Below are 24,940 nucleotides of genomic sequence, written 5' to 3'. Positions count from 1 at the left end.
AGGATTGGTTTTTCAGGAGGGAATTTTATAAGTGGAGTCTATGTGAAGCCACCTTCCAAGGGGGTTCATAATATGGAGCTTGTAAGTTTCACCAGCACTGAGTGTAATTTCTTTAGTCAACCATACAAATCAATATGATGAATGTTTAGGTAGCAGATAATTCTGAGTGCCTACTGTATGCCAGGCATAATAAGCAGAAGCAGACATTGCAGACTTTCTCGCTAATGCTTAATTATCAGTGGTCCCTGAAAAGAAAAAAAAGGGTGGATCCTACAGCCCTGCCCTTTGACCTTGACTGGATCCTACTAGGTAAGGGAGCTCAGAAGTAGATATAAAATGGGCAGAGGAGTTTGGCAACCCTGTGAATTCCGGTGATTTACAGGAGTTTGCTATTAAAACAAACCCTCCAGCTAGTAGGTTGTTTTGTCTTTTAAGGCAAACTGTTTTTCATTGTTGGAATTTTTCTTTTCACTGAAGAATCCTGCAGGAGAAATTAGACCAGCCGGTCTCTGCACCCCCGTCGCCTAGAGACATCTCCATGGAGATAGACTCTCCAGAAAACATGATGCGCCACATCAGGTTTTTAAAGAATGAAGTGGAGAGGCTGAAGAAGCAGCTGAGAGCCGCTCAGTTACAGCGTATGTAGCCTCTGATTTCACTGGTCTTCTGAGTACAGAATTAATCCATTTCCCAGTTACAGGATTTTACCAGTATTTACCATTGAATTTGCATAAATCAAATCCATACTGTATTTCATTACCAGTACATGTGTCTAGAAATCTTTCTATCATCCTGGAATAGATTATTTTTGAAAGTATTACAGTGGGACAAGGCAAATAGTTTAGAATACTTCTAGAAAATCAAATAATTTGAGGAGAGTCCAGAATCAGGCACTATTATTAATCTTCTGCCCCATGTTCATCTCTAAGATTGCAGTAACAAATGTACTTTTGGGGAATTAAGGCAGAGAATATAGTATTTATTTTCCTTACTACTAAACTTTAGCATCAGATAACAGCTGTTCATACTTGAGGAATAAATGCTTTAAAAATTTATACTGATTATTTTGGAAAAGGTCAAGATGTTGAGTTAGAAATCAAAGGAACTAGATTTCTGAACACTTGCCTAGGACACTATGTATTTGCTTGGGCTTCTCCTGTTTATGCAGTTGGGTTGCTCATATGGGTCTGAATAGACCTTGTAGTGAAAGGTATGCAGGGAAAAGTAGCTGTCCTTCTCACCCCTGACCCCAACCACCCAGGTCTCACAATTACACAGTTTTAATTTATTTCTTCTTCCAGATAAACTTATTTTATACAAAAAGTAGCACAATGAACACACTCTTGTATTTTTCTTTTTTTTTACTCACTGTATCTTGTAATTTTTTCCTTGCTAATACATAGAGATGTCTTACTCCTTTTCTTTTTTTTTTTTTTTAATTTTTTTTTTTCAACGTTTTTTATTTTATTTTTGGGACAGAGAGAGACAGAGCATGAACGGGGGAGGGGCAGAGAGAGAGGGAGACACAGATTCGGAAACAGGCTCCAGGCTCCGATCCGTCAGCCCAGAGCCTGACGCGGGGCTCGAACTCACGGACCGCGAGATCGTGACCTGGCTGAAGTCAGATGCTTAACCGACTGCGCCACCCAGGCGCCCCAATCTTACTCCTTTTCTAAAAGGATGCTTGGTATTTGGTTAAGTGGATACACTAGTGTCCCCGTACCCCCAGTTTCACTTCCCGTGGTGTCCATTACCTGTGGTCAACTGCAGTCCAGAGGCAGATGGTTCTCCTCCTGACTTAGCGTCAGAAGGTCAGTAGTAGCCTGATGATATGTCACATGCCTGTGTCATTCACCTCACTTCCATCTCCTCATGTAGGCATTTTATCATGTCACATCATCACAAGAAGGGTGAGTACGCATAGTAAGATATTTTGAGAGTGTCAGAGACGAAGACCTTCCCTTGCCCTTCAAGGTCCTTCTAGTCGGACTAAGAATCAAATTGACATGAGACAGATTAACAGGAGAAAATCAAATTTAATAGCATACGTACAGGAAATCTACAGGCAACATGAAGCTTATTTGGACAAAGGGAGGAGGGTTCTGAAGATACAAAGGAGAGACAGACCATCAGGAGGAAGGTGAGAGGAGATGTTTGGAAAACAAAGCCCTATTATGTAGAGAAGTTTCTTAGGTAAAGAGGAATCTCTGTTTATAGCTCTCTTTCTGGTACAAGCAGGCATTGGAGGGGAAGGTAAAGAGCTTTTCCTAAATCTGCTGGGTTTGGATTTCTTTTACTTCAAAATAATGTTCGTGCCAAAGTGGCCCATCTTGGGTGGCCTGCCCTCCCTACAAGAGAGATGGAGACAACTTCATGTAGCTATAATTGTTGTTATAATTTTTCTATTTTGTTATTACTTTGTTGACCTCTTACTGTGCCTAATTTAGAAATTAAACTTTATCATAGGTGTGTATATTGAGGAAAACACCTAGTATATGTAGGGTTTGGTGCCCTCCTTGGTTTCAGGCATCCACTGTGGGATCTTAGAGTACATCGCCCTTGGATACCTTATACCATAATTTAGTTAACACCAGTTGTGATGCTGCAACCACAGTGGACATCTGTGTCCACACATTTGATACCTGAGCAAGAGCATCTTCAGGAGAAACTCCAGAAGTGGATTTGTTGAGTCACGTGAATGTGCATTTAAAATTTTGGTGATTCATACCTTAACATTGTCTTCTCTAAAGTTCACTGCAGATTCTAGTCCAGTAGTGCATCTGGGATGGTGACTCAGGATCATCCTTGGAACCTTTAAAAAACAATGTTCATTTCCTCTTGTTGCTGTAACAAATGACTGCAAATTTAGTAGCTAAAAACAACACAAATATATTACCTTCCAGTTCTGGAGGTCTATAGTCCAAGATATCTCTCACTGGGCTAAACTCAGGCTGTCAGCAGGGCTGGTTTCTGGTAAAAAGCTCTAGAGAGACTCTGTTTCCTTGTTTTTTTCCAGCTTCTAGAAGCTGCCTGTACTTTTGGGTCATAGTTCCTTCTTGCATTGGCATCACTTCTACCTGCATCTAGGATTACATCTTTTCACTCCTGCTCCCCTGCCTCCTTCTTACAAGGACCCTTTGATTACCTTGGGCCCAGCCAGATAATCCACGATAAATTCCCACCCCAAGGTCCTTAACTTCGTCACAGCTACCAAGTCCCTTTTGCCATGTAAAGTGACATAATCCCAGGCTTCAGGGATTAGGATGTGGACATCTTTCGAGGGTCCGTTATTCTGTCTAACCTCATACAGGATTCTGGGCTTACTCTAGGAGTAGAACCTGGTCCTCCATTTGTTTTAATACAAAGAATTCTGATGTGTACCTCGGGTTGAAAACCACTACATATATTACATGAAAACAAATCAGTTTTCAAATACTAGTTATGTTAGGATATTTTTTGAGTTTTTGGTGTGTCAGACAGATGTCTTTTAGCCCCTTTCTGAACTTCCTCCAGTGCTGTCAGTTTACAGTTCTTTCTCATGTATACTTATGCCCCAGACAAAACTTTTAGAAGAAATTGGGGAAGAATTTTTCATTCCCATAACTTTCTTCGTAGGGCACTATTTGGTCTTTGAAGAGACTGCAGATGACTACAGGAGCATCCATAAGTGCTATTTCAATTTCATGAGGGCAGAGAAAGCTGAATGGAAGAAGGGGCATGTGGCTCCCTGCTGCTCACATTTGGTCTGGATTGGTTGAGAAGATGAGTTAGTGACTTTCCTTCATCCTCCAGAGGTCAGATACCCCACCTCTCTGCCATGCTGCTGGGACAGTTGGCTCCTTACGCTCCAAGGCCAGCGGTATCAAAACTTGAACCTCTCTCCCAATAGTTCTTCAGCTCTGGATAAACATGAAAATCCCCTGGGGGCTTTTCAATATCCCAGTAGAGAGGCTTTATCCTCAGGATTCAGATTTGTTTGGGGTAGGATCCGGGCATCCGCATTTTCTAAAAGTGTAAACTTGAAAGGGGATGCAAAATGTACAGGCCACCTTTGGATCATATGGGAACTGCCTCTTTGGAGTCTGTCTGGAAGTCATCCTCTATTGATGCTAACTTTGTGACTAAGTGTTCCAAGATGGCTGAAAATGGGGGAAGCATCGACTGTGCCCCCTGAGTCCTGGGAACTCTGTGAGAGAGCGTGAGAGGGTGGTGACTCACTCATGGGAGTAAATCCAGTCTCTTGAAATCCAGTGTGGTGGTGTGCCAGCAGAGGGCACCCAAGGAATACCGTGGTGTCAGCCATCTGCTGCTAGCGCTGTAACACTCAGAGGTGTTGGGCCTGGTGCTTTCTCTGTCCTCTAGCTTCTGGGTTAATTGCCCAACTGCCATGAAAGTCCTCCAGCCATCACTCCTGCTGACTGATGTTCTTGTGTATAGATTATTAAGTATTCCCCTACTGATTTCCTCGGATGCTAAAGGATTGCATCTGAAAGACAGTGTTTCTTTAAATGATTGTTCTTGAAGCCTCATAAATCCTCAGTTCTCTGAAGCTTTCCTATTTATGGAAAAGAAAGGCAACTTGCTCCAACAGCCATCCCTCTTGTTCTAGAAACAATAATACTCCAAGGGGCCAATCTAGTGCTTCCTGTAGAGCTAGTGAAAAATTCTGCATGCTTGCATATTTGGGATGAAATAATTTAAATCATTTATATTAAAAGTGTACTTTGTAAATATTTTCCCAGCATGCCTTCAATTAAAGAGATTTTTGCATCTGGATTAGACAGCAGGGTTTCTGGTTATATTGAAAACAACTGAGGGATTTAGTGTTTAGTGCACATAACTGTTTAATAATTTTGGTATTTTTATTTGTATTTCTAAAATAAGGGTATTCAAGAACTTTTATATGTTCTGTAATGATGTGGTCTTAGAAATCATTGAATACTTAGCATCAAAAGTCATTATTTGCTAAAACATCAGAACTTCATAGAAGTGCTTAAAACTGAAAGTAATTTGGACTGGAGAGTTGAAGTAGGGTCACTTTGTGGGGAAGAGGTGGTCAGTGTGGCATTCCACACCTTCCTTCCTTCTTAAATTTGGAGTGGGCTAGTAATATGGAGCAATAGTTTATAGGACTGTTTCCTCAGCATGACCATGACCGCTCTGAGTTTGTAGCTATTTTTTAGAAATGAGAAATAGGTGGAGATTTTATTTTTCCCAGGATGTTCATTGGCTGAGGGAGGGAAAAAGGATGGAAGCAAGAAGATGGGTTGACCCTACATTTTGTATTAACATTATTTTGGTGACTTAGTAACAACACATTCTGTCAGATGTAAACCAGCAAAGGGCTGGGGGTGGTCACGTTTTACTGTTAATTGGAATGGTGCCAGAAAGTACCCCACAGTCCTGCACAGAGTGATATCAGTAGGGCGGGGGTTGTGAAAGCTCCAGAGAATTCAGCACAAGGACATTGTAGAGCCCCATGAAGATGTCAGTTCCACATTTCAGATTTCTGTATGGAGAATCTGATGGGCTTGGCTTGGTTCCATCTAGCCCTGAGGCTAATTGACCCTGGTCCAGGAGATGGGTACTGTAGCAGAGGCCTCGCTCTGTGGGGCAGCTCCTGAGGAACGGGAATTTGTCATAAGCAGGACTCCGTTCCTGGAGCCTACCTGCACACGGGTCTGTACCTGCCGTCTGACTCAGGCTGTGCATGAGTCAGGGAAGTAGAGTCACACACACCCGGGAAGTTAGACGTGACCTATTCATCTAAAGCTATTCACTACGTCAATTTCTATTTTTATAAAGAGAATTCTAACCTACCGCGTGTTCTAGTAGCCTGGTTCTCACTGGTGTGCTAACAGGCTGATGGGCTCCCTCTGTGTCTGGAGCTGAGGGGCAGCAGAATTGGTGCCTCCTCGAGGGGAGCCCAGGGCTGACGCAGTTTCCCTGGCTGGCCCCCTCCCCCCTTGGCTCCAGCTCCACCATTTCCTCTTCCACAAACATCACTTTAGAAGGCAAGTAAGTGGGAGTGAAGGTACCTAACTACTCCGAGTGCCGCTTTGTATGCATGTGTTTTTCTAAATGCAAACCGTGGGTAAACTTCAACACGAAGGGGAAGCCTTAGATCCAGATCTCCCCGGGCAAGAGGGTAGGGGTGGGGGAGAGCCGCTGCCTCAGCATTGCTGCTGGGCGGCCTTCACAGTACACGTTGGGGTGTGACGGCGCCTGCTCTGGCCGTGGTCTAATGGAGAGCTCTGGCCTTTCAGATTCCGAGAAGATGGCGCAGTATCTGGAGGAGGAGCGCCACATGCGGGAAGAGAACTTACGGCTGCAGAGGAAGCTGCAGAGGGAAATGGAGAGAAGGGAAGCCCTCTGTCGGCAGCTCTCTGAGAGCGAGTCCAGCCTGGAAATGGATGATGAAAGGTGTGCACGTCCTCTGAGCCTTGTGGAAAAATAAAGGAAACCAGGCCCCGAGAGGTCTCCCTTCGCATCCCGCTGGATGTGGAAGGAGATGGCTCGCGCTCGCCGTGGTGACCGCCGCATCCAAGCAGATGCTGAGGATGGGGAAGTGAAGAGCATTGGCCATTTTCCTTAATCACAGACCGAAAAGAAAAAAAAAAAAAAAAAAAAAAGGTCTTTTCAAAGTTACTACTTGGTAGTAGTAGTCTTAGTTGAGCAGCTATACTCTATACTGAACTAGGAATGACAATGTCACATTTGAGAGAAAGAAAATAGTTGGAAACTTGAGATGTCTCCAAGTTGTTTATTCCTTAGAGATGAAGAGGTGTTTTTCATTGCCGAGCTGGATGTAGGTGCCACCACGGTGGGCTGCCCTGGAGGGGCAGGAAGAGTCAACAGTGGGTAGCTGAGAGATGCATGTGAAATTTCGGAGCCTGGTTTTCTTTAAGCCAAATAAACCAGCATGGAAATGGCTGTGTTCATGTTCTCATAAACTGATTGACAATCAAGGCTGAGATCTTCCCTGGCATAAAGATGTCTGCACACACGGCCATTTCTTCCTTTGGCTGTATGGCCTCTGAAGGTTAGCTTACTGGGAGGTCTCCCAAGCAGAAATGTCTCCTTGTCAGCATTCTCTGCTTGTTCACAGCATAAAGGCTGACTTCCCTAACAATCACGCCTGAGTATTCTCAGGTCTGATGTGACTTCCACATCCAGGAGGAATGGCGTGGCCAAGTGTGGCTGCGGTACATGTGCTGTGCTAGTACATGTGTCTGTTACTACATTCTAGCGTGTGACTGTTTGTTAAGCAAAGCTTGTCTTGTAAATGATTGACTTCCAGTTCATGGGAATACCATTATCTTTAAGCTTTAATTTGATGACATAAATCTTAGAGGGCTTGTTTGGTTTTGAGTTTCAAATAATAATTTAAATGTAGCCATTAAAGCATGGATGTGTCTGTAATTCTTGGGATAGCAGAGGTAGACTTCTACATGGCTGTTGTGTGAGGAAGGAAAGCCCAGTCCTCTCTGTTGACTGGAGCAGCTCTGTTGGCAAGCCTCCACCTGGAGCTAGAACATTCCAAATTCCCTAGCCCGTACCCCTAGAGAGAGGACTTTGCCAAGCGGTGGAGCTGTGTGACCCCCAAGTCCACTTTATACATGTCTCCTAGCTTTATACATCACTCTCTAAATACCCAGAGTCTGACCTCAAAATATGAACCCCCAACATTTTCTCATAGGAGCTCTCTTAGGAACTACTGAAGTGCAGACTGTTCTGATAATCTCCCCCCTCTCCTCTTAGGTATTTCAATGAGATGTCTGCACAAGGATTAAGACCTCGCACTGTGTCAAGCCCGATCCCTTACACACCTTCTCCAAGTTCCAGCAGGCCTATATCACCCGGTAAGTACACGTCCTCAGCTACTTCTGTGACTGATATCTGGGACATCTAATAGGCATCTCCAAATATGTTCCCCTCCAGCGTAATCTTGTAAACAGAGGGAGAATGGTCCTGTGTTTTTCAGAAACAGCTAAAACAAATCACTATCAAGACTGAGTTTTAATCTGAAATTTTTAAGCATAAATTTTATTGTGCCAGCTGGTGTTTTTAGATTGTTGTTGTTTAAAAAGAATTTAACTCCAAAAATTCTTTTTAAAAAGACGGTCTTAGACTGATTTTAAGTGCCTGTGGATTGACAAAGCATTGGATAGATGTTTTCTAAGATGGATCATAGCATATCTCCTGTGGGTTCTATTGTTGTACGTATGTTATCTCATTTTTATCCTCAGAATAGTTCATGTAGGCATCATTTTTCTCATGTTAAAATTGAGGAAGCAGTGATTCAGAAATTCATTGGCTATTGGTCTTAGATCCAAGGAAATGGCAAGGCAGGGTGGCTCTTATTTCCAAAGGTTGTATTCTTTTGAGCACAAGCTGCCTCCTGATAGTCCCACTGATGGGTGAGTGGGACCGGGCCCTAGTAGGCAGGCCATGCAAGAAGGAACTGGCCTTGCTTTTGGCTTTGCTTCTGCATCTGGCTTTGCTCCTCAGAAGCCTTTCCCTCAAAGGCGTGCTTGTCTTCATCTGACCCCGAAAACTCTCTCCCCCCAGGGTCTCTGGCTCAGAACCAGCACAGCGTGGGGCTCTCGGGCCAGGAGGGCAAGTAAATGATCCAGCAAGGAAGAAAGAGGAAGCCGGGGGCGGGGGTGGGTGAGTGGAGCGGAGGGAGGAAAGAAAAGGTAGCAAGCCAAAGGATTGTGTCTTGTGACTGAGGGGACGAGTCTGAGTTTCTTGTCCTTGCTGGTAAACAGATTTTAAACAGAGTTGGGGAAAAAGAGTGTGGGGGGGAGGAGTTTCACAGCGGAATAACGCGAGGTGCCTGCTTGGAAGAGTGGCACAGGAAAGGCTTTGTGGTTTTGGAAAGTAAAACAGCTACATGTTAGGTACAGCTTCACCTTGTCTGTTGCAACACTGACAAAGAGGAATGCCCTTCAGGTGGATGAGGGGAAATGCTACAGTAATGCACGTTGCCACAGACATGCTGTGAGGTTAGGATCTCAGCCCTGTGCTATACTGCTGTGACCTTTTTTTGTCTGTTTTTTAAGAGGAGAAATCAAAAGCATGTCCAGCACAAAGCATGGCAACTTTTGTCTGGTTCAGGCAGGGTAAAGAAGAGCTGTTTGCAAACCAAAAGGACTTCGTATCATAGATCAATGCATGATCATCTCCCCCTGGTTCTTGCCCAAAAGGATGTTCTGGAATCTGTTTCTCCTGTTCTCTCGTGGCCTTTAAATCTCTCCAAAAGCTCCTCTGCCTTGCTGCCTCTCAGTTTTCCCCAAATAATGCTTGGGTTTCATTACCATGATAAAAGTCTTTGCCTTCTGATTTATTGATATAAAAGGAAGGCATGCATTAGGAAGAAGCAAGATGGGGGTAGCTTTTATAGTTGATGGTGATGTTGATTCATATGAAGTATAATTTAGCCTTCTGTTTGATTTATTTAAACCTGAAGAAATCCTTAGAGACATGTATTTTCCAATTCATTAAACCTAATGTGGTCATTGAATAAAAAAAAAAAAGCAAAAGTCAGACCTTGGCTGGGAATATTAACTTTTATTGTAACAGATCTTCTATAGGAAGATCTTACTCTGTGTACATAATTTTGACTGTCACTGCACCTGTCCTTGTAGTGTGGGACGTGCCTGTATAGATAAGCCATTTGCTCTTTCCTTAAACTAAGTAATAAGTAACACCTAGATTTTTTTTTTCTTTCAGCCAGCCTAAGTGAGAAGAACATGTGTGTCTTATTTTAAGCTCGATAATATCATCGAAGTTGATTTTATCTCGTACTTGGCAGCAGAATTACTCCTAATCTAGTCCCTTGCTGTCCCATACGTAGTTCATCAGCAGAACGTGAATTTTCAAGTTTGCTTTTCAATTTAGTTTTTATTGGAAGAAGTTGTGGTTCTTTGTATTAAGAATCTGTAATCACTTTCTTAGTAGAATTATATTATTCATAAAAATAGTTTCCATTTCCATGCTAAGCATTTTGGCTCGTTTCTTCCTTTACCATTTCTGATTAACATTGGCAATCTCGGGTTTCATCAAGCTGTTGAAATGTTTTAAGTTCTCTTTCAGTTTGACTGAAAAGTGTATTTCCTAGAATTTATGAAAGATCCTTTTAATAATATGTGGTGTTACATATGTGGATTATATATGAGCAAAGTATTGTCAACAGTTATCTTTCAGGTTGTCCATTATTTGATGCAGCCTGACAAAAGACACTCCCAATTAGCATATTTTGATGTGCCTAAATCAGAGATGGGGACTAAGGAAGTTTGAAAAAGGGTCTACACCCCAGTAGCAACAAGCATACTCACTGCTCAGATCTTGGTTTTTAATTCCATTCTCCAATGAAAAGAACTGGATGTTTCTAGGGCTTAGAGAAGGGGATATACAGGATGAACCTGAAAAATCTGATAATGCTGCCAAGTAAGGAGGTGCTCAAGAAACAAGATGAAAGTATGTGAAAGAGACGCAGGAGCCAACCAAAAGAGCTCCCTGAGGCCAAAGCTGGAACCGTTGGAGCAACACAAGAAATAATGTCATGCTGGGTTATAACCCAAACATAAAACAAACATCCATGAGTTCATACTAATATAAATAAGTGACTGAATAAGTAAATAAGGGAGAAGAGACAAATCTCCCATACAGAAGAATTCCAAATAATTTTTGGATACTCTATTGTCAAGGCAGTGGAAATAACTCTTCATTCTTTTAAGCGTGGGCTGCACATAAGGTCTTCCTTCCAAAGAATAAGTATGGAAAGGGGAAAAAAAGAGTAACATTACCATGGAGGAACCTGATATATGTGACCTCAGCTAGGCCATCGGGGTCCACATCGACAATGGGGAGCCTTGTCAGGAGTGTGTATCCTTGATGTGAAAATGGCATTTCACCTCTGTGGTCTTACTCTGTAAACACCCGTAACCCCAGCTGAGCCATGTGGAAAACATCAGACACATCCTGATTGAAGGATAGTTTGTCTATAAAATACCTCATCAGTATACCCCAAATCTAACAAGCTCCTCAAAAACAGGGAAAATTGAGGAACAGTCTCAGCCAAGAGGCGCCTAAGGAGATGTGGCAATTAAATATAAAGTGTCATCCTAAATGGGGTCCTGGAACAAAAAAAAGGACATTAGGTAAAACCTCAGGAAGTCCAGAAAAGTATGGACCTGAGCTAATAATAATAATAATAATAATAATAATAATATTAATAATTACTAATGTATCAGTAATAGTTTACTAGTTGTGAAAAATGTGTCATATTGGCATAAGATGTTAATAGGGAAATCAGAATGTGGTCTATATAGGAATTCTCTGTACTGTTTTTGCCACTTTTCTGTAAACCTAAAACTATTCTAAAATTAGAAGCTTACTTAAAGTTTTTTTAATGTTTATGTTATTTTTGAGAGACAGAGCACGAGTGGGGGAGGGGCAGAGAGAGGGAGACATAGAATCCAAAGCAGGCTCCAGGCTCTGAGCTGTCAGCACAGAGCCTGATGCGGGGCTCGAACTCACAAGCCGTGAGATCACGCCCTAAGCCGAAGTTGGATGCCCAACCGACTGACCAACCCAGGTGCCGCATTTACTTACTTATTTTAAATGTTTGTTTATTTTGAGAGGGAGAAAGAGTGTGTGAGTGGGAGAGGGGTAGAGGGAGTGAGAGAGACAATCTTATGCAGGCTCTACCCTGTCAGTGCAGAGCCCAACATGGGGCTCAATCTCAGCAACTGTGAGATCATGACCTGAACTGAAATCAAAAGTTAGGCACTTAACTGACCTAAGCCACCCAAATGCCCCTAAAAGTTAATTAAAAAACAAAACAAACAACTGCAGAAATAGATGAGATCTCACCTAGTCATAATAGATAAAAGGAGCAGAGAAACACCCTCCTGTCTGATCCTGAAGCAACTGCAATATTTAGAGGTCAAGTTCAGGAGGAAAAACTGGCAAAGGAGATTGGGAAGTGGCTACCAGGGGAGTGGAAGGAAAAAATAGGAATACGATCTCACAGAGTCTTTCAACAAGAAGAGAGTGGTCAGCTTCATCAGATGTTCTCCAAGGTCAAGTAAAATGAGGAGTGGAGAATGGTTATTGCAGCTGGCAGAGCAGAAACACTGCTGACATTGCAGGAGCAGTCTTGATGGAGGGATGGAGACAGAGCCACATTAGGGAGATTTAAAGAGGAAATCCTGTCTATATTGTCTGTGTTTTTGCAAAGACAATGTTTTTATGTGTGATTTGTAGAACTAAAATCTCTTAAAATTGTAATTTAAAATAATCTTAAAAGGAAGAAAAGGTGTATCTGCCTTTAGTCCAGTTTTACATTTCTTTTTTCATTAGCAAAAAGATACTAAAGAAAATTTGGGGACAATCGGAAGGATATAAGCAGAAATAAAGTCCCTCTTTCCAGAGTCCAGAATCCCTCTATCCAAAGGTGGAGTTAATATTTTAGTGTTTCCAAGTGTGTCCTTTCCCTACCCCCTCCTCTTACAGTGTTCCTTTGGAGAGGTGGTTTCATACAGATTATATATATTTTGTGTTTGCCTCATTTTGCTTAGTAGTTTTTCTCATGAACTGCTTTTAATTAATCATCTTTTAATTTTGCAGCCTTGAGCTTGTGGACAGTGAAATAAGTCTTAACATTTTTACTTTTTAGTTAATGCATTTCTATGAGAGCCAGAGAAATTTATCGTAGCAATAACTTTGAAAAGCCATAGTATTCGATTTAGTAGACTGGTATTTGGGGGTTGGCATTTTCAACCTAGGTATTTGTGTTCTCATCCTGTATTTTTTCTTTTGTTTTTTATTTTTTTGTTTTTTTGTGCAAGCATGGGAGAAGGACAGAGAGAAAGAAAAAATCCCAAGCAAACTCCATGCTTAGCACGGAGCCTGACAGGGGGCTCAGACCTAAGGCAAAATCAAGAGTCAGATGCCCAACCGACTGAGCCACCCAGGCACGCCATCTCCTCCTGTGCTGTGTTCACACACGGGTCAGATGCAAGATGATTAGAACTTAAGGGAAAACAAAAAGTACTAAGACCTGGTCTCTGGCCTCTAAGAGCTTATCATCAACAAACAATAGGGCCTGGGGAAGGGGGTGAAATACGATAAACAAATTCTTTGCAAGAAACTTTATAAGGCCAAGCATAATGAATTTATGTAAAAATTGAGTAGTTGAACAGTGGTACATCTACTCTGTGGAATACTTACTACTCAGCAGTAAAAAGGAACCAACCTGATAACGTGTGAGAACTTGGATGGAGCATGGGGAGTGTTATGATGGATGAAAAAAGCCATTCTCAAAGGGTTATATGCTGTACGATTTCATTTCTAGAACATTCTCAAAATGACACCATTACTGTGATGGGGGAACAGACCAGTCATTGCCAGGGTGTAGGATGAGGGGGAGGGTGTGACCAGGGAAAGGATGGGCATGACTGGCTTTCTTTGTGATGTTGGAGCAGTTTTGCATCTGGTTGTGGTGAGTTACTTGGATCTACACATGTGATAAAATTACTTTGAGTTGTGTACACACATGCACACAGGAAGAGTACAATAAAAACTGATGAAATCCAACTCAAGTCTCTGCCTTGGTCACTAGTGGTGGACCTGTGTTCGTGTTCTGGGTTGACACTGTGCTGTGCTTATGGAAGATGTTCCTGGGGAGGCTGGCTGCAGGGTCCACAGGACCCATGTAGTGTGTGTGCAACTTCATGTGGATGGTAAATGGTTTCAAAATAAAAAGTTATAATTGAAAAAAATATAGTTTAAGAAGAGATTAAACAAAGAGAGCTACCAGCTTAGAGCACTTTAGAGATGGGCCTTAAAGGAGCTTAATGAGCTGAAGCTTAATGAGGCCATAGTTGGCCAGGCACTCTGAGCACTTTGTGATATTTACTCATTTCATCCCCACAGCAACCTTATGAGGCCACTACAGTAATCTCATTTTACAGTTGATGGATCTGAAGTCCACTGTCACTTGGTGCCAAGAGGCAGAACTAGAGTCTGAGCTAATATGACAGTCGGCTCTAGAGTGTCTGGGCCGTTTGCCTCTTCAGAGGCTGATCGAGGTCCTGACTGACATGAGAGAAGGTACAGAGAAGACATCCCAGGCAAAGGGCTGGTGTGAACTGAGCAGTAGAGGTGAGAATCAAGAGTGATAAGGTCACTGTGGTTCTTACCACAGGCTGTTCTGGGTCCTGCTCCCATGGATTCTGATTTCATTGGATATGGGGCTGGGCAAGGGCTTTGATACTCAAGAGATAGTTTGGAGCCAAGTGCAGAGGCCTTTATAATAGCCAGAGAAGACATTCTTTTTCTTCAATTTAGGTAGGCAACAGGGAGTCTTTGAAGATTCTTGATTAGTGTTTAACATACCAATAACCTTGTAATGCTACAAAATAGGCTAGATATTTATTATTATTATTATTATTATTATTACTATTATTATTATTATGAGTTTCTCTGTCTTGGGATAAGGATCCATAGTTTATCTCTTAAATTTCATCACTTGCATAAGAAACAGAACCTCTTCTTTCCTCCTCCAGCTGAACAAAGCCCTTATGGTTAAAAATAAACATGATCACTTAGTTTCCAAAGACTTATACTTTACTCTAGCCCTCCATTTTTTTTAAGATTGTTTGTTTGTTTGTTTATTTATTTATTTGTGTTTATTTTTGAGAGAGACAGAGACAGAATGTGAGTGGGTTAGGGGCAGAGAGAGAGGGAGACACAGAATCCAAAGCAGGCACCAGGCTCTGAGCTGTCAGCACAGAGCCTGATGCGGGGCTTGAACTCACAAGCCGTGAGATCTTGACCTGAGCTGAAGTCGGACACTCAACCCACTAAGCCACCCAGGCACCCCCAGCCCTCCATTTTTTAAATGTCAACTCAAGATCCACAAATGTAATAGAAACATGTGAAATAGCACTAGTTGATGGTCAAACCAAGAAATAACCTTTATTTTATATAAATAAAGACAACTAAAGGTAGGCTTGGTGGCTGCATGTCTCAGCCATGGAAGCCAAAAAAAAAAAAAAAAAAAAAAAAGCATACTTAACAGCTTCTTGTTTTTATGTAATTCAGAAAAGAGGCTAAGTGGAGTTCATGTTGCTTGACATCCGTTGGCTGATCTTAGATTCAAAGTGATTGAAAATGGCACTCATTTCAGCAGCACATATACTAAAACTGGAATGATACAGAGATTAGCATGCCCCCTGCACAAGGATGACATGCAAATTTGTGGAGTGCCCGTATTTTTTAGCCAAAGCAAATCTGAGAAAGAAAAAGCAAAGCTGGAGGCATCACAGTTCCAGACTTCCAAGTTATATTATAAAGCCATAGTAATCAAAAAAGTATAGTAATCAAAAAATCAAAAACTGGCCCCAAAATAGACACATGGATCAACGAAACAGATTAGAAAACCCAGAAGAAGTAAACCCACAATGATATGGTGAGTTAATCTTCAACAAAGCAGGAAAGAATATCCAATGGGAAAAAGTCTCTTCAACAAATCAGTGTTGGGAAAATTGGACAGCTGCATGCCAAAGAATGAAACTGGACCATTTGCTTACACCATACACAAAAATAAATTCAAGATGGATTAAAAACCTAATAGTAAGACCTGAGACCATAGAAATCCTAGAAGAGAAAGTTGGCAATAATGTCTCAGATATTGGCAAGAGCAACTTCTTTCTAGATATATCCTATATCCCCTGAGGCAAGTGAAATGAAAGCAAAAATAAACTATGGGGACTACCTCAAAATAAAATCTTCTGTACCACAAGGGAAACAACAAAACTAAAACGCAGCCTATGGAAGGGAGAAGATATTTGCAAATGACCTTTCCGATAAAGGGTCAATATCCAAAATATATAAAGAACTTATAAAAGAACACCCAGGGGCACCTGGGTGGCTCAGTCAGTTGAGGATCTGACTTCTGCTCAAGTCATGATCTCATGGCTTGTGAGTTTGAGCCCTGAGTCAGGCTCTGTGCTGACAGCTCAGAGCCTGGAGCCTGTTTCATATTCTCTCTCTTTCTCTCTCTCTCTCTCTCTCTCTCTCTCTCTCTCTCTCTCTGCCCCTCCCCCACTTGCTCCGTCTCTCTCTCAAAAATTAATACAAACATTAAAAATTTTTTTAATTAAAAAACCTCAACACTCAAAAAACAAATAATCCAATTTAAAATGGGTAGAAGATATGAACAGACATTTCTCCAGAGAAGACATACAGATGGCCAACAGACATGTGAACAGATGCTCAACATCACTCATTATTAGAGATGCACAACAATTGCAAATCAAAAACTACAATAAGAGATCACATCAAACCTATCAGAATGGCTAAAATCAACAACACCAGAAATAAAAGGTGAGAGGATGTGGAGAAAAAGGAATCCTCTTTCACTGTTGGTGGGAATGCAGCTGGTGCAGCTTCTGTGGAAAACAGTATAGAAGTTCCTCAAAAAGTTAAAAGTAAAACTACCCTATGATCCAGTAATTGTACTACTGAGTACCCCAAAAATACAAAAACACTAATTCGGAGGTGTACATGCACCTCTATGTTGATAGCAGCCTTATTTACCATGGCCAAGATACGGAAACATCCCAAGTGTCCATCGACTGATGAATGGATCAAGAAGATCGGTATATATACATACAATGTAATATTATTCAGCCATAAAAAGGAATGAAATCTTGCCATTTGCAATGATATGGATGGCTCTAAGAGAGTATAATGCTAAGTGAAATAAGTCAGAGAAAGACAAATACCATATGATTTCACTTATATGTGGAATTTAAGAAACAAAACAAATGAGCAAAGGAAAAAAGAGAGACAAAAACCAAGAAACAGACTATAGAGAACAAACTGATGGCTATCAGAAGAGAAGTTGGTTGGAGATTGGTGAAATAGGTGATGGGGGGATTAAGGAGTGCAGTTGTTGTGATGAGAACAGGGTGATGTGTGGAGTTGTTGAATCACTATAGTGTACACCTGAAACTAATATACCAGTGTATGTTAACGATATGGGAGTTAACAACAAAACCAAAGTGATTGAAAATAGGTTGTTCTGCCCAAACTCCCCGAATTGCCCCTTTGTTTCCATTTTCATTCCATTGATTCATATGGGATGTACTCCGTGCTGGATAACCCTGGTAGATGCTGGGAACTCAAAGATGTAAAGATAGCTGTATTTATTCACTGATAAATAAGCAATGCCCCAGACCACTAGACCAGTAGTTCCTGAGCTGCTTAGGTTGAACATTTGGATTATTTGAAAAACACAGCTGTTTGCTCCCCAACCCAAACCTATCTAAGGAAAAGTCTGGGCTTGAGTATTTTAAAAACACTTTGGAGATGATTCTGGGGTCCTAGATGGAGACTATGTAGAACATGATAGTGGGCTGGGGGTTGTTTATTTCCTAAATATCAGCTGCTTTGGGGGAGCAGTGACATATATAGGGCTTCTGTTTTCTTTGTTGAGTATCTTCAAGTTGCGAAGTTCTCCGTGGTGATTTTTTGTTTTTTTTTTTGTTTGCCTTTATAACAGCTACACACACACACACACACAGTGGTTTTGTCTCATTGTTGGTGTCTCTTTTGACACTTCCTGTTTTCTTGCATCTGATTTTTACCCCTTTGCTCTGTGTTTCTCCTTGATTTTTATTTCTTCTCCTGTCTTTTCACTACTTCCCTACATCTTAGTTGGACTCCTAACAAGGTCTGGTTTTGTTTTGTTTTTTTTTAATTGGGATAAGAACACTTACCATGAGATCTACTTTTAACAAAAATTTAACTATAACTATAGGCACAGTGTTGTACAGTAGATCTTCAGAACTTACTCTTCTTGTATAATTGAAACTTTATGCCTGTTGAGCAATAATTCTCTTTCTACTCTTAGCCCTTCGCAACTACCTCTGTATTCTCCCTCTATGAGTTGACTTAAATGCCTCATATAATTGGTATCATGCAGTATTTGCCCTTCTGTGACTAGCTTATATTAGCATAATGTCCTCCAAGTTCATCCGTGTTCTCCTTAAAAAGAATTTCATTCATTTTAAAGGCTGAGTAATATTCCATTGTATGTATATACTATGTTTTCTTTATTCACTTATCTGTTGATAGACATTTAGGTTGTTTATACATCTTTGCTCTTGCAACATTATGTTGCATGATGTTGAGCATCTTTTCATATGCCTTTGACTATTTGTATGTCTTTGGAGAAATGTCTACTCAAATCCTTTGCCCATTTTTTAATTGAATTATTTATTTGATATTGAACTGTAGGAGTTCTTTATATATTTTGAATACTAATCCCTTATCTGATACATGGCTTGTAAATATTTTCTCATATTCCATAGGTTCCCTTTCTGTTGACTATTTCTTTCGTTCTGGAAGCTTTTGAGTTTGATATAGTCCCACTTGTCTATTTTCTGCTTTTGTAGCTGTGCTTTTGGTGTCACATCTGAGAAATCATTGCTAAGACCAATGTCATGAAGCTTTTCCTCTGTGTTTTCTTCTCAGGGTTTTATTGTTTCAGGTTTTATGTTTGAGTCTTTGGTCCATTTTGAGTTGATTTTTGTGTATGGTATTTGATAGAAGTCTAGTTTCGTTCTTTTGCATGTGGATATCCAATTTTCTCCGTACCATTTGGTGAAGAAGCTAGGCTTTCCCCATTATGAATTCTTGGCCCCTTTGTTGAAGATTATTTGACCGTTTATGCATGGACCTATCTCTGGGCACTGTGTTCTGTTCCAGGACTTGACTATCATTTCCCCTTTGACCCAGCAGGCCATTCAGTGAGCCCAGCACTCTTCTCATATGTGTTCATTTTTATTGGTGATGGAGAACTTTTGCATTTTAAGGTCTTCTAGATGGTTGAAGACAGCAGATAATTGAGTTTGAAATAATACTTGTTATTGTCATATTTCAGGTCTATCATATGCAAGTCACACAGTTGGCTTCACGCCACCAACTTCACTGACTAGAGCCGGAATGTCTTACTACAATTCCCCGGGTCTTCATGTGCAGCACATGGGAGCATCCCATGGCATCACAGTAAGTAGCTATAGGGCAGGAAGCCACACTTTACTCCTGCTGCTGATAGCAACAGGACCTCCTCAGGAGACCAGGCCCGCTGCCCTTAGACATTTACCTTTCTTCTCCCTCCCACCATCAGTTCACCTTCAAACTGTAGAGACTTCCAGCAGTTTATTACTGAGTTCTGGTGTTGAAAGTAAAATCCTTCCTGGGAGACAAAAATTTCAGCTTCACTTTCTGTGAAAAATTGCCCTTTGTGAAATGTTATTTGAACTCTGGCCAATGCCTCGATTAGATTCTGGCCGGCTCTTTGCCATAACGAATCATTGCTGGTTGCCACAATATCTGCATCTTCACAGTTCACTGATCCCCAGTATTCTTTCTGAAATTAGCCTTGTTTCTTGTTTCACTCAGAATTTTCTCTCCTGGGATTAGAAGGAAACTTAAGTGCATTTGGTTAGGACTTCACTCGGGAGTTTTTTCTTTAGACCTGGTTATTTAGTTGACTAATAGAGCAGTTGGAAATGTAGCTAATGGGTTTGAGAATAGGAGAGACGTGAGGGTTATGTCCAGTAAGGGAATCTTTAAAAGAAGACTTTTATTCTGGAAAAGCAGTAAGGTATTTCTGAAGTTGTTTTTATTGGTTTGATGGCTTTATGTAAAAGCAGAAACATTTGGTTGAGCTGTAGCTCATAGGAGGTTGAAAACTTACTTTGAGTGATGGAAGGAACTTGGGGACATACAATGGACAGAAAAGATTTAAGTGGAGAATGAGACAGCTGTTTTTTAATTCTAGGGCTGTCTCCTGGAAGGGCCCAAGTCCAATTGTTTGGTCAATTCAAGTTTCATAGTAATTATGTATAGCTTTTTCGTGAGTGTAGGTGCAAACTCCACCTTGTTTTCATCAGTAGTTCAGAAACCAGTAGGGATAGACTAGGAAATCCCTAGTTTCTGGTCTTTGTTGCTCCCCTTTTTCACTAGCTCCTGCTTGTCAGGCTGTGTTAGAAATGAGCTGTCTGGACCCAGATTGACCTCCTGTTGTTATGTCCTGTCTACAGAGGCCTTCACCACGGAGAAGCAACAGTCCTGACAAATTCAAACGGCCTACGCCTCCTCCGTCTCCCAACACACAGACCCCAGTGCAGCCCCCTCCACCTCCACCTCCGCCGCCCATGCAGCCTGCGGCCCCCTCGGCAGCCACCTCGCAACCCGCCCCTTCGCAACATCCGGGGCATCCCTCCTCCCAGCCTTAATGCATGTGCTTGGTCTGCATCTCACGTTGGGACTCGTACAGTGGAGCCGTCTCCTCGACGCCAAAGGCTTCCTTCCCTGGCATATTTGGATCTGACTTATTTGCACTGAGGTTATCTAGGCTTCACTATTAATTGTGTTGTAAGTGTTTGTCGGAAACGCAGCCAGTGTTGTGGGTCTACAACACTAAACAGACGACTTTTTCCATCAGTGTTTTACTTGAATCTACATGTACGTCCATTCCCTGGCTGGAGCATCTGCTAGTCAATATTTGGTAATTCAGAAGCAGCGTGCAATTTTTGCTTGGCCCCAGAGCTTCATTTTCCTGGCTTTTAGGTTTGTAAAATAAAAAGGGATATCTTTTTTATGTTTGTTTTCATAAATTTGCAGAAAATTACTGAGCTGTTAATCCCACCCCCAACCCCCATTATAATGGTGTTTACCAAACATCCCAGTAATTCAGCACTACAATTCAGACCTTTGAAAATCTAGCTTTCGGTGTGGAATGGAAAGTTAGATGGATCAGTGCCCAAGACCATAAACTCTTTAATAGAGCTTTTTACAGATACACTTTTTATAGGTTATTTTCAGTATATGTCAACATCCGTTCTCTTGTAAAACAGGCCGAAGTGATGGATCACGTGGCTGTACCTTTTCCACATGTGGGATGGATAATTATTGTAGATTAAGGTGTGATTCTTTCCTTATCTTTAGTGTTAATCTACCCAGACCGGGCCCCTCTAACATGAGTCGATAAATGTTGTCCTACCAACCAATGGTTTTGATGGCTGGTTAGAACATGCTATTTGATTTCTGCTGCAAAGGGCAATGTGATTGTAACAAAAACAGCTATTTACCTTTCCATTCTTTGTGTTCCCCTAAAATAGAGTTTGAACAAATATTTTAAAGGTGCAAAATATTAGAAAATACTATTTGAAATGAACATTATAGGAATATCTTGGCATAATGGCCACAGAATACTTTATTGCTTGGCAGGAAAGAGAAGAGTTGTAGAAGAAAGTAGCACATTAGCATCGATGACCGCTTACGTCGCCCAGTATAAGCAAGTGCAGTGTACAAAGAAGTATACTCTGAATACATTATTTCCATTCATTCAGCACAAATAAATTGTTTGGTTTCACTTTGAAGTGGAACACTGTGAGTCACTCTTTTCTTAATACTTGCAACATCTTTATTTTTTGCTTTTCAGCAGTTACTGTTTTGTACTTTGGTAGTAAAGTGATTTTTACCACTTGTGTTTGCATATTTATATATGCTGTGGATGAAAATAACTTACTAGAGAATGTATATTTTATGATGAGAATGTGTATCTGTTGGATATAATCAGAGAACTGAAAATTAATTTATCAGTAATTTTTAAGAGTCCCTGTTTTGTGACAACCATCTCTAATAGCTAGCTCTTTATTGAACACACTCCTAAAAATAAGGAACCATGACATTGTAGATATTTAATAGTGTACAGTATAGAAACTTCCATTTTTGCCTTCGAATGCATATTTAAGAATTACAGAATGAAACAAGTCTTGTTGGATAATAGTGTTTGACTAGCATTTTAAGAACTTGAGAGTAAAAGCAACAGTAGGATTTTTCACCTCTTCCTGCTTCCACCCCTGAACTGAGAACTTCTCTCCCCAGTTGGTCTATATAAATGTTATTTATAATGTGTACGTAATATGCATAATCATAGTGCAGTTCTCAAATATGGGGAAGAAGTTCGGCATTTAATTATTGAGGCTTTAGGTTTTTAATTCGATCAGACGAGGTCATATCAAACCCGGGGATCTCACCAACAGCCCGCTGTCCCTCCCGGTACATTGCCATTCCGAGGAATTCTGAGAAGGGGCAAACAAGGTTTGCCTTCATGGTACAGTTCTTGGTTTTTCTCCTAGGAAAAGCGTGGTCTGTGTTTACAAGAGTCTTGCGTGAGATGATAGAATTCAATGCTGTTGAATAGCAGCTTGCACTCTCATCGGAACGTCCATAAAGCAACGAGTTTCCTCTGCTTCCTGTCCATTGAGTTACCTCCTGAAAGCATACTAGTCCAGACATTGCCGTGTGGTGAATGGAAAGCACTTGGTGTGAGCAGACCGTTCCTGACAAATGCCTTTTAGAAACAGGTTCTTGATATTCAGACTTTGCAGAACTGTAGTGCTGGTGCCCTTGGACTAGTCAGTTCCTTTCAATATAGACCACAGCTCCTTCAAACAGCACTTTTCAACACAAATCTTGTTGCCTCTCCCTGCAGACATTCAGAATTGAGAGAACAAACACTACTATTTTGAATTTATGCTGTTTTGTGTCCTTCTAAAGGGTTTTTGACCCCACGTAGAGCCTGTCCCGCATGGGCGGTACACATGCTAGGGCCATTTCTTAGTGATTGTTTAGCCATGAGGGACCCATAAAATTCAGACCCCAAGCCTGTAGAGGCAGGAGTCCCCTCACCCATGGGAAGCTGCCTTACCTCAGGCTCTTCTCTTTGGGGCTAAATATGGTTCCTGCCATTCCTGTTGCTCACTCACCCAGGGTAACCCTGGACTGATGCCCCGAAGGCCTTTGTAAAATCCGTAGCCATCATGAAGGCAGGCGGGAACAGCAGTAGCTTCAGTAACTTCCTTTTCCTGTCTTGCCGACAGAGACCCTTGGCTACCACTGTGCTGCTAATAGGATAAGTACTCTGTTGCCAGACTACCATGCCTTCTATACAAAACCAAATTAACTTCTGTAATACCTGACACCTCTCTGGGCTCTGAACTGCTTTCTCTCATCAAGCGTGCTGGCATTCTGGGCAGAATTCTAGAAATTTGGCAGAGGGTGGAAGTATTTAAGGTTTAATTTAACTTGCTCCTTTGTTAATTGAAAGGAGTTTTAAATTCTGAGCTCCTGAGATACCACAACCATGGAATGAATGTGTGACCAGAATGTGGCTTTGACACCAAGTGCTGCTGTCCCTTTGTAATTGGCTTCTAACTGATTTGACCAGAGATAATTGATAATGTGAATTTTTGTTAACTGTTCAATTGTAGGAAAATAGAGTATGTATCGCCCTTTGTTAGGTAGACATGAACTTTTCCTGCACGAAGCCTTGCTTATAGAGGATGCTCAATAAGGCAAGAAAAAGCATAGTAACTGTGCTTTGAGAGCGCAATATTTTTATCTTACCAGTACAGAAGAGTCATTTCTGTGTAACTTGATCTTCTGTCTAGTACTTGTCTTATAGGTAACCAACACTGAAAACTTTGTAGTGATAACTACCAAAGAAATACATAGTGAAACAACCTTTTATTTCCAACTTTATTAAAGAACCAGCCATTGACGCTGCTACATGAGTTCCATGCTCAAGAGCCATTGTATGAGATTAAGGGGTTTTTAGTTTCTTTTTTGTTTTTGTTTTTTTCTTGTTTTCTTTTTTCTATTTTTTTAAAAACATACACACACACCTGTTAGCATAAAATGAGGAGCATCTTCCAGAATGCTCAGCAGTTACAGTTAACTGCCAAGCTCTGGTTGTCTCTCATTAGGCAGTGGAAGGAATCCTGCGTTCATGATCGCGTGGGTGCTGTGTGTGTGCACATGTGTGTGTGTGTGTGTGTGTGCATTCATGCCTTAACTCGAGTTACTGCTCAACTTTAGTTCTTGACTTGGTCTGCACCGTCATCGAGATTGTACTGTACATCTCGATCTGAACTTCATCCTGGCAAAAACAAAGTTGCAGGCACAACAGTTTGAGAATGCATTCCTCCAGAAGAGTGTTTGATCAGGTTGACCCTGAGCCTTTGGACTTCATTTGGAACTTAGCATGGAAAACAAAAGTGGACTGTCAAATAGAAAGACATCAACAAGGAAGAGAGGAGAGCCAAGTGCTAGCATTGTCTTTTGCCTCTGCATCTCCGTGCACACTGTATGTTGTTCATGATAGCTTGTTTACAACTTGACTAGGTTGGAGTTCTGGTGATAGTGGCAATCTTGACATACTTGGTCAGAGTTTAGAGAGCTGTAAGACTTCCAATTAATGTCTTATTTACTTCTTTATGTTGATTAGTCTTTGATACATGTGCTGAATCAGAAACCTAAATAAAGATAATTTTTTAAAATGTACCTATTGAGCCTTAAAACCTGTCTCTTTGTTTCTGGTCTTTGAGTCAGAAAAATGAACATTGTTTCCATGTTGATTCTGATGGACATCTAACTTTGATTCTAGATACTAAAGGCTGCCTTGGAAAGTAGACTTTTTTTTAAACTCTTTTTAAAGTTTATTTATTTTGAGAGAGAGAGTGCACCACCAGCGGAGTGACAGAGAGAGAGGAAGATAGTGAGAATCCCAAGCAGGCTCCACACTGTCAGCGCAGAGCCCAACAGGAGGCATGCACTCATGAACCGTGAGATCATGACCTGAGCCAAAGCCAAGAGTCCAACACTGACTGAGCCACCCAGGCACCCCTAGAAAGTAAACTTAAGGACAGGACACAAAAGGAGCTAGGACTGTTCTTGTCTCTTAAATGGGGTGCTGGTTACCTAGATGTATTGAGTTTTTCTGAAAATTCGCTGAGCTGTATACTTATGATTTGTGTGCACTGCTCCATAACTGTTATATTTCAATTTA

At 41.2% G+C, this 24,940-nt stretch overlaps 1 protein-coding gene and 1 non-coding gene across 3 annotated transcripts in view; both read left to right on the top strand.

Moving 5' to 3' along the window:
- CCDC6 (coiled-coil domain containing 6) overlaps positions 1-24,435 on the top strand; it is a 109,941-nt gene extending 85,506 nt beyond the window's left edge. The window contains exons 5-9 of one of the 2 annotated variants that reach the window (XM_058696387.1): positions 478-638; positions 6,267-6,423; positions 7,762-7,862; positions 18,962-19,086; positions 20,127-24,435. In XM_058696387.1, the coding sequence (XP_058552370.1) occupies positions 478-638; positions 6,267-6,423; positions 7,762-7,862; positions 18,962-19,086; positions 20,127-20,321 (739 nt within the window). In that variant the 3' untranslated portion in view covers positions 20,322-24,435. Of the gene's footprint in view, positions 1-477; positions 639-6,266; positions 6,424-7,761; positions 7,863-9,735; positions 13,606-18,961; positions 19,087-20,126 lie in introns of those variants that run through there. The other variant, XM_058696388.1, reaches the window with a different exon arrangement.
- Positions 15,187-15,290, top strand: LOC131494228 (U6 spliceosomal RNA). Its single transcript, XR_009253273.1, has one exon. It is a non-coding gene; the product is annotated as a U6 spliceosomal RNA (small nuclear RNA).
- Positions 24,436-24,940: the final 505 nt, after the last annotated feature.

Source organism: Neofelis nebulosa, chromosome 13 (assembly GCF_028018385.1).
Source record: "Neofelis nebulosa isolate mNeoNeb1 chromosome 13, mNeoNeb1.pri, whole genome shotgun sequence".
Lineage (NCBI taxonomy): Eukaryota > Metazoa > Chordata > Mammalia > Carnivora > Felidae > Neofelis > Neofelis nebulosa.
The sequence above is the reverse complement of the archived record's forward strand: the minus strand, read 5'-3'. Positions and strand labels throughout refer to the sequence as shown.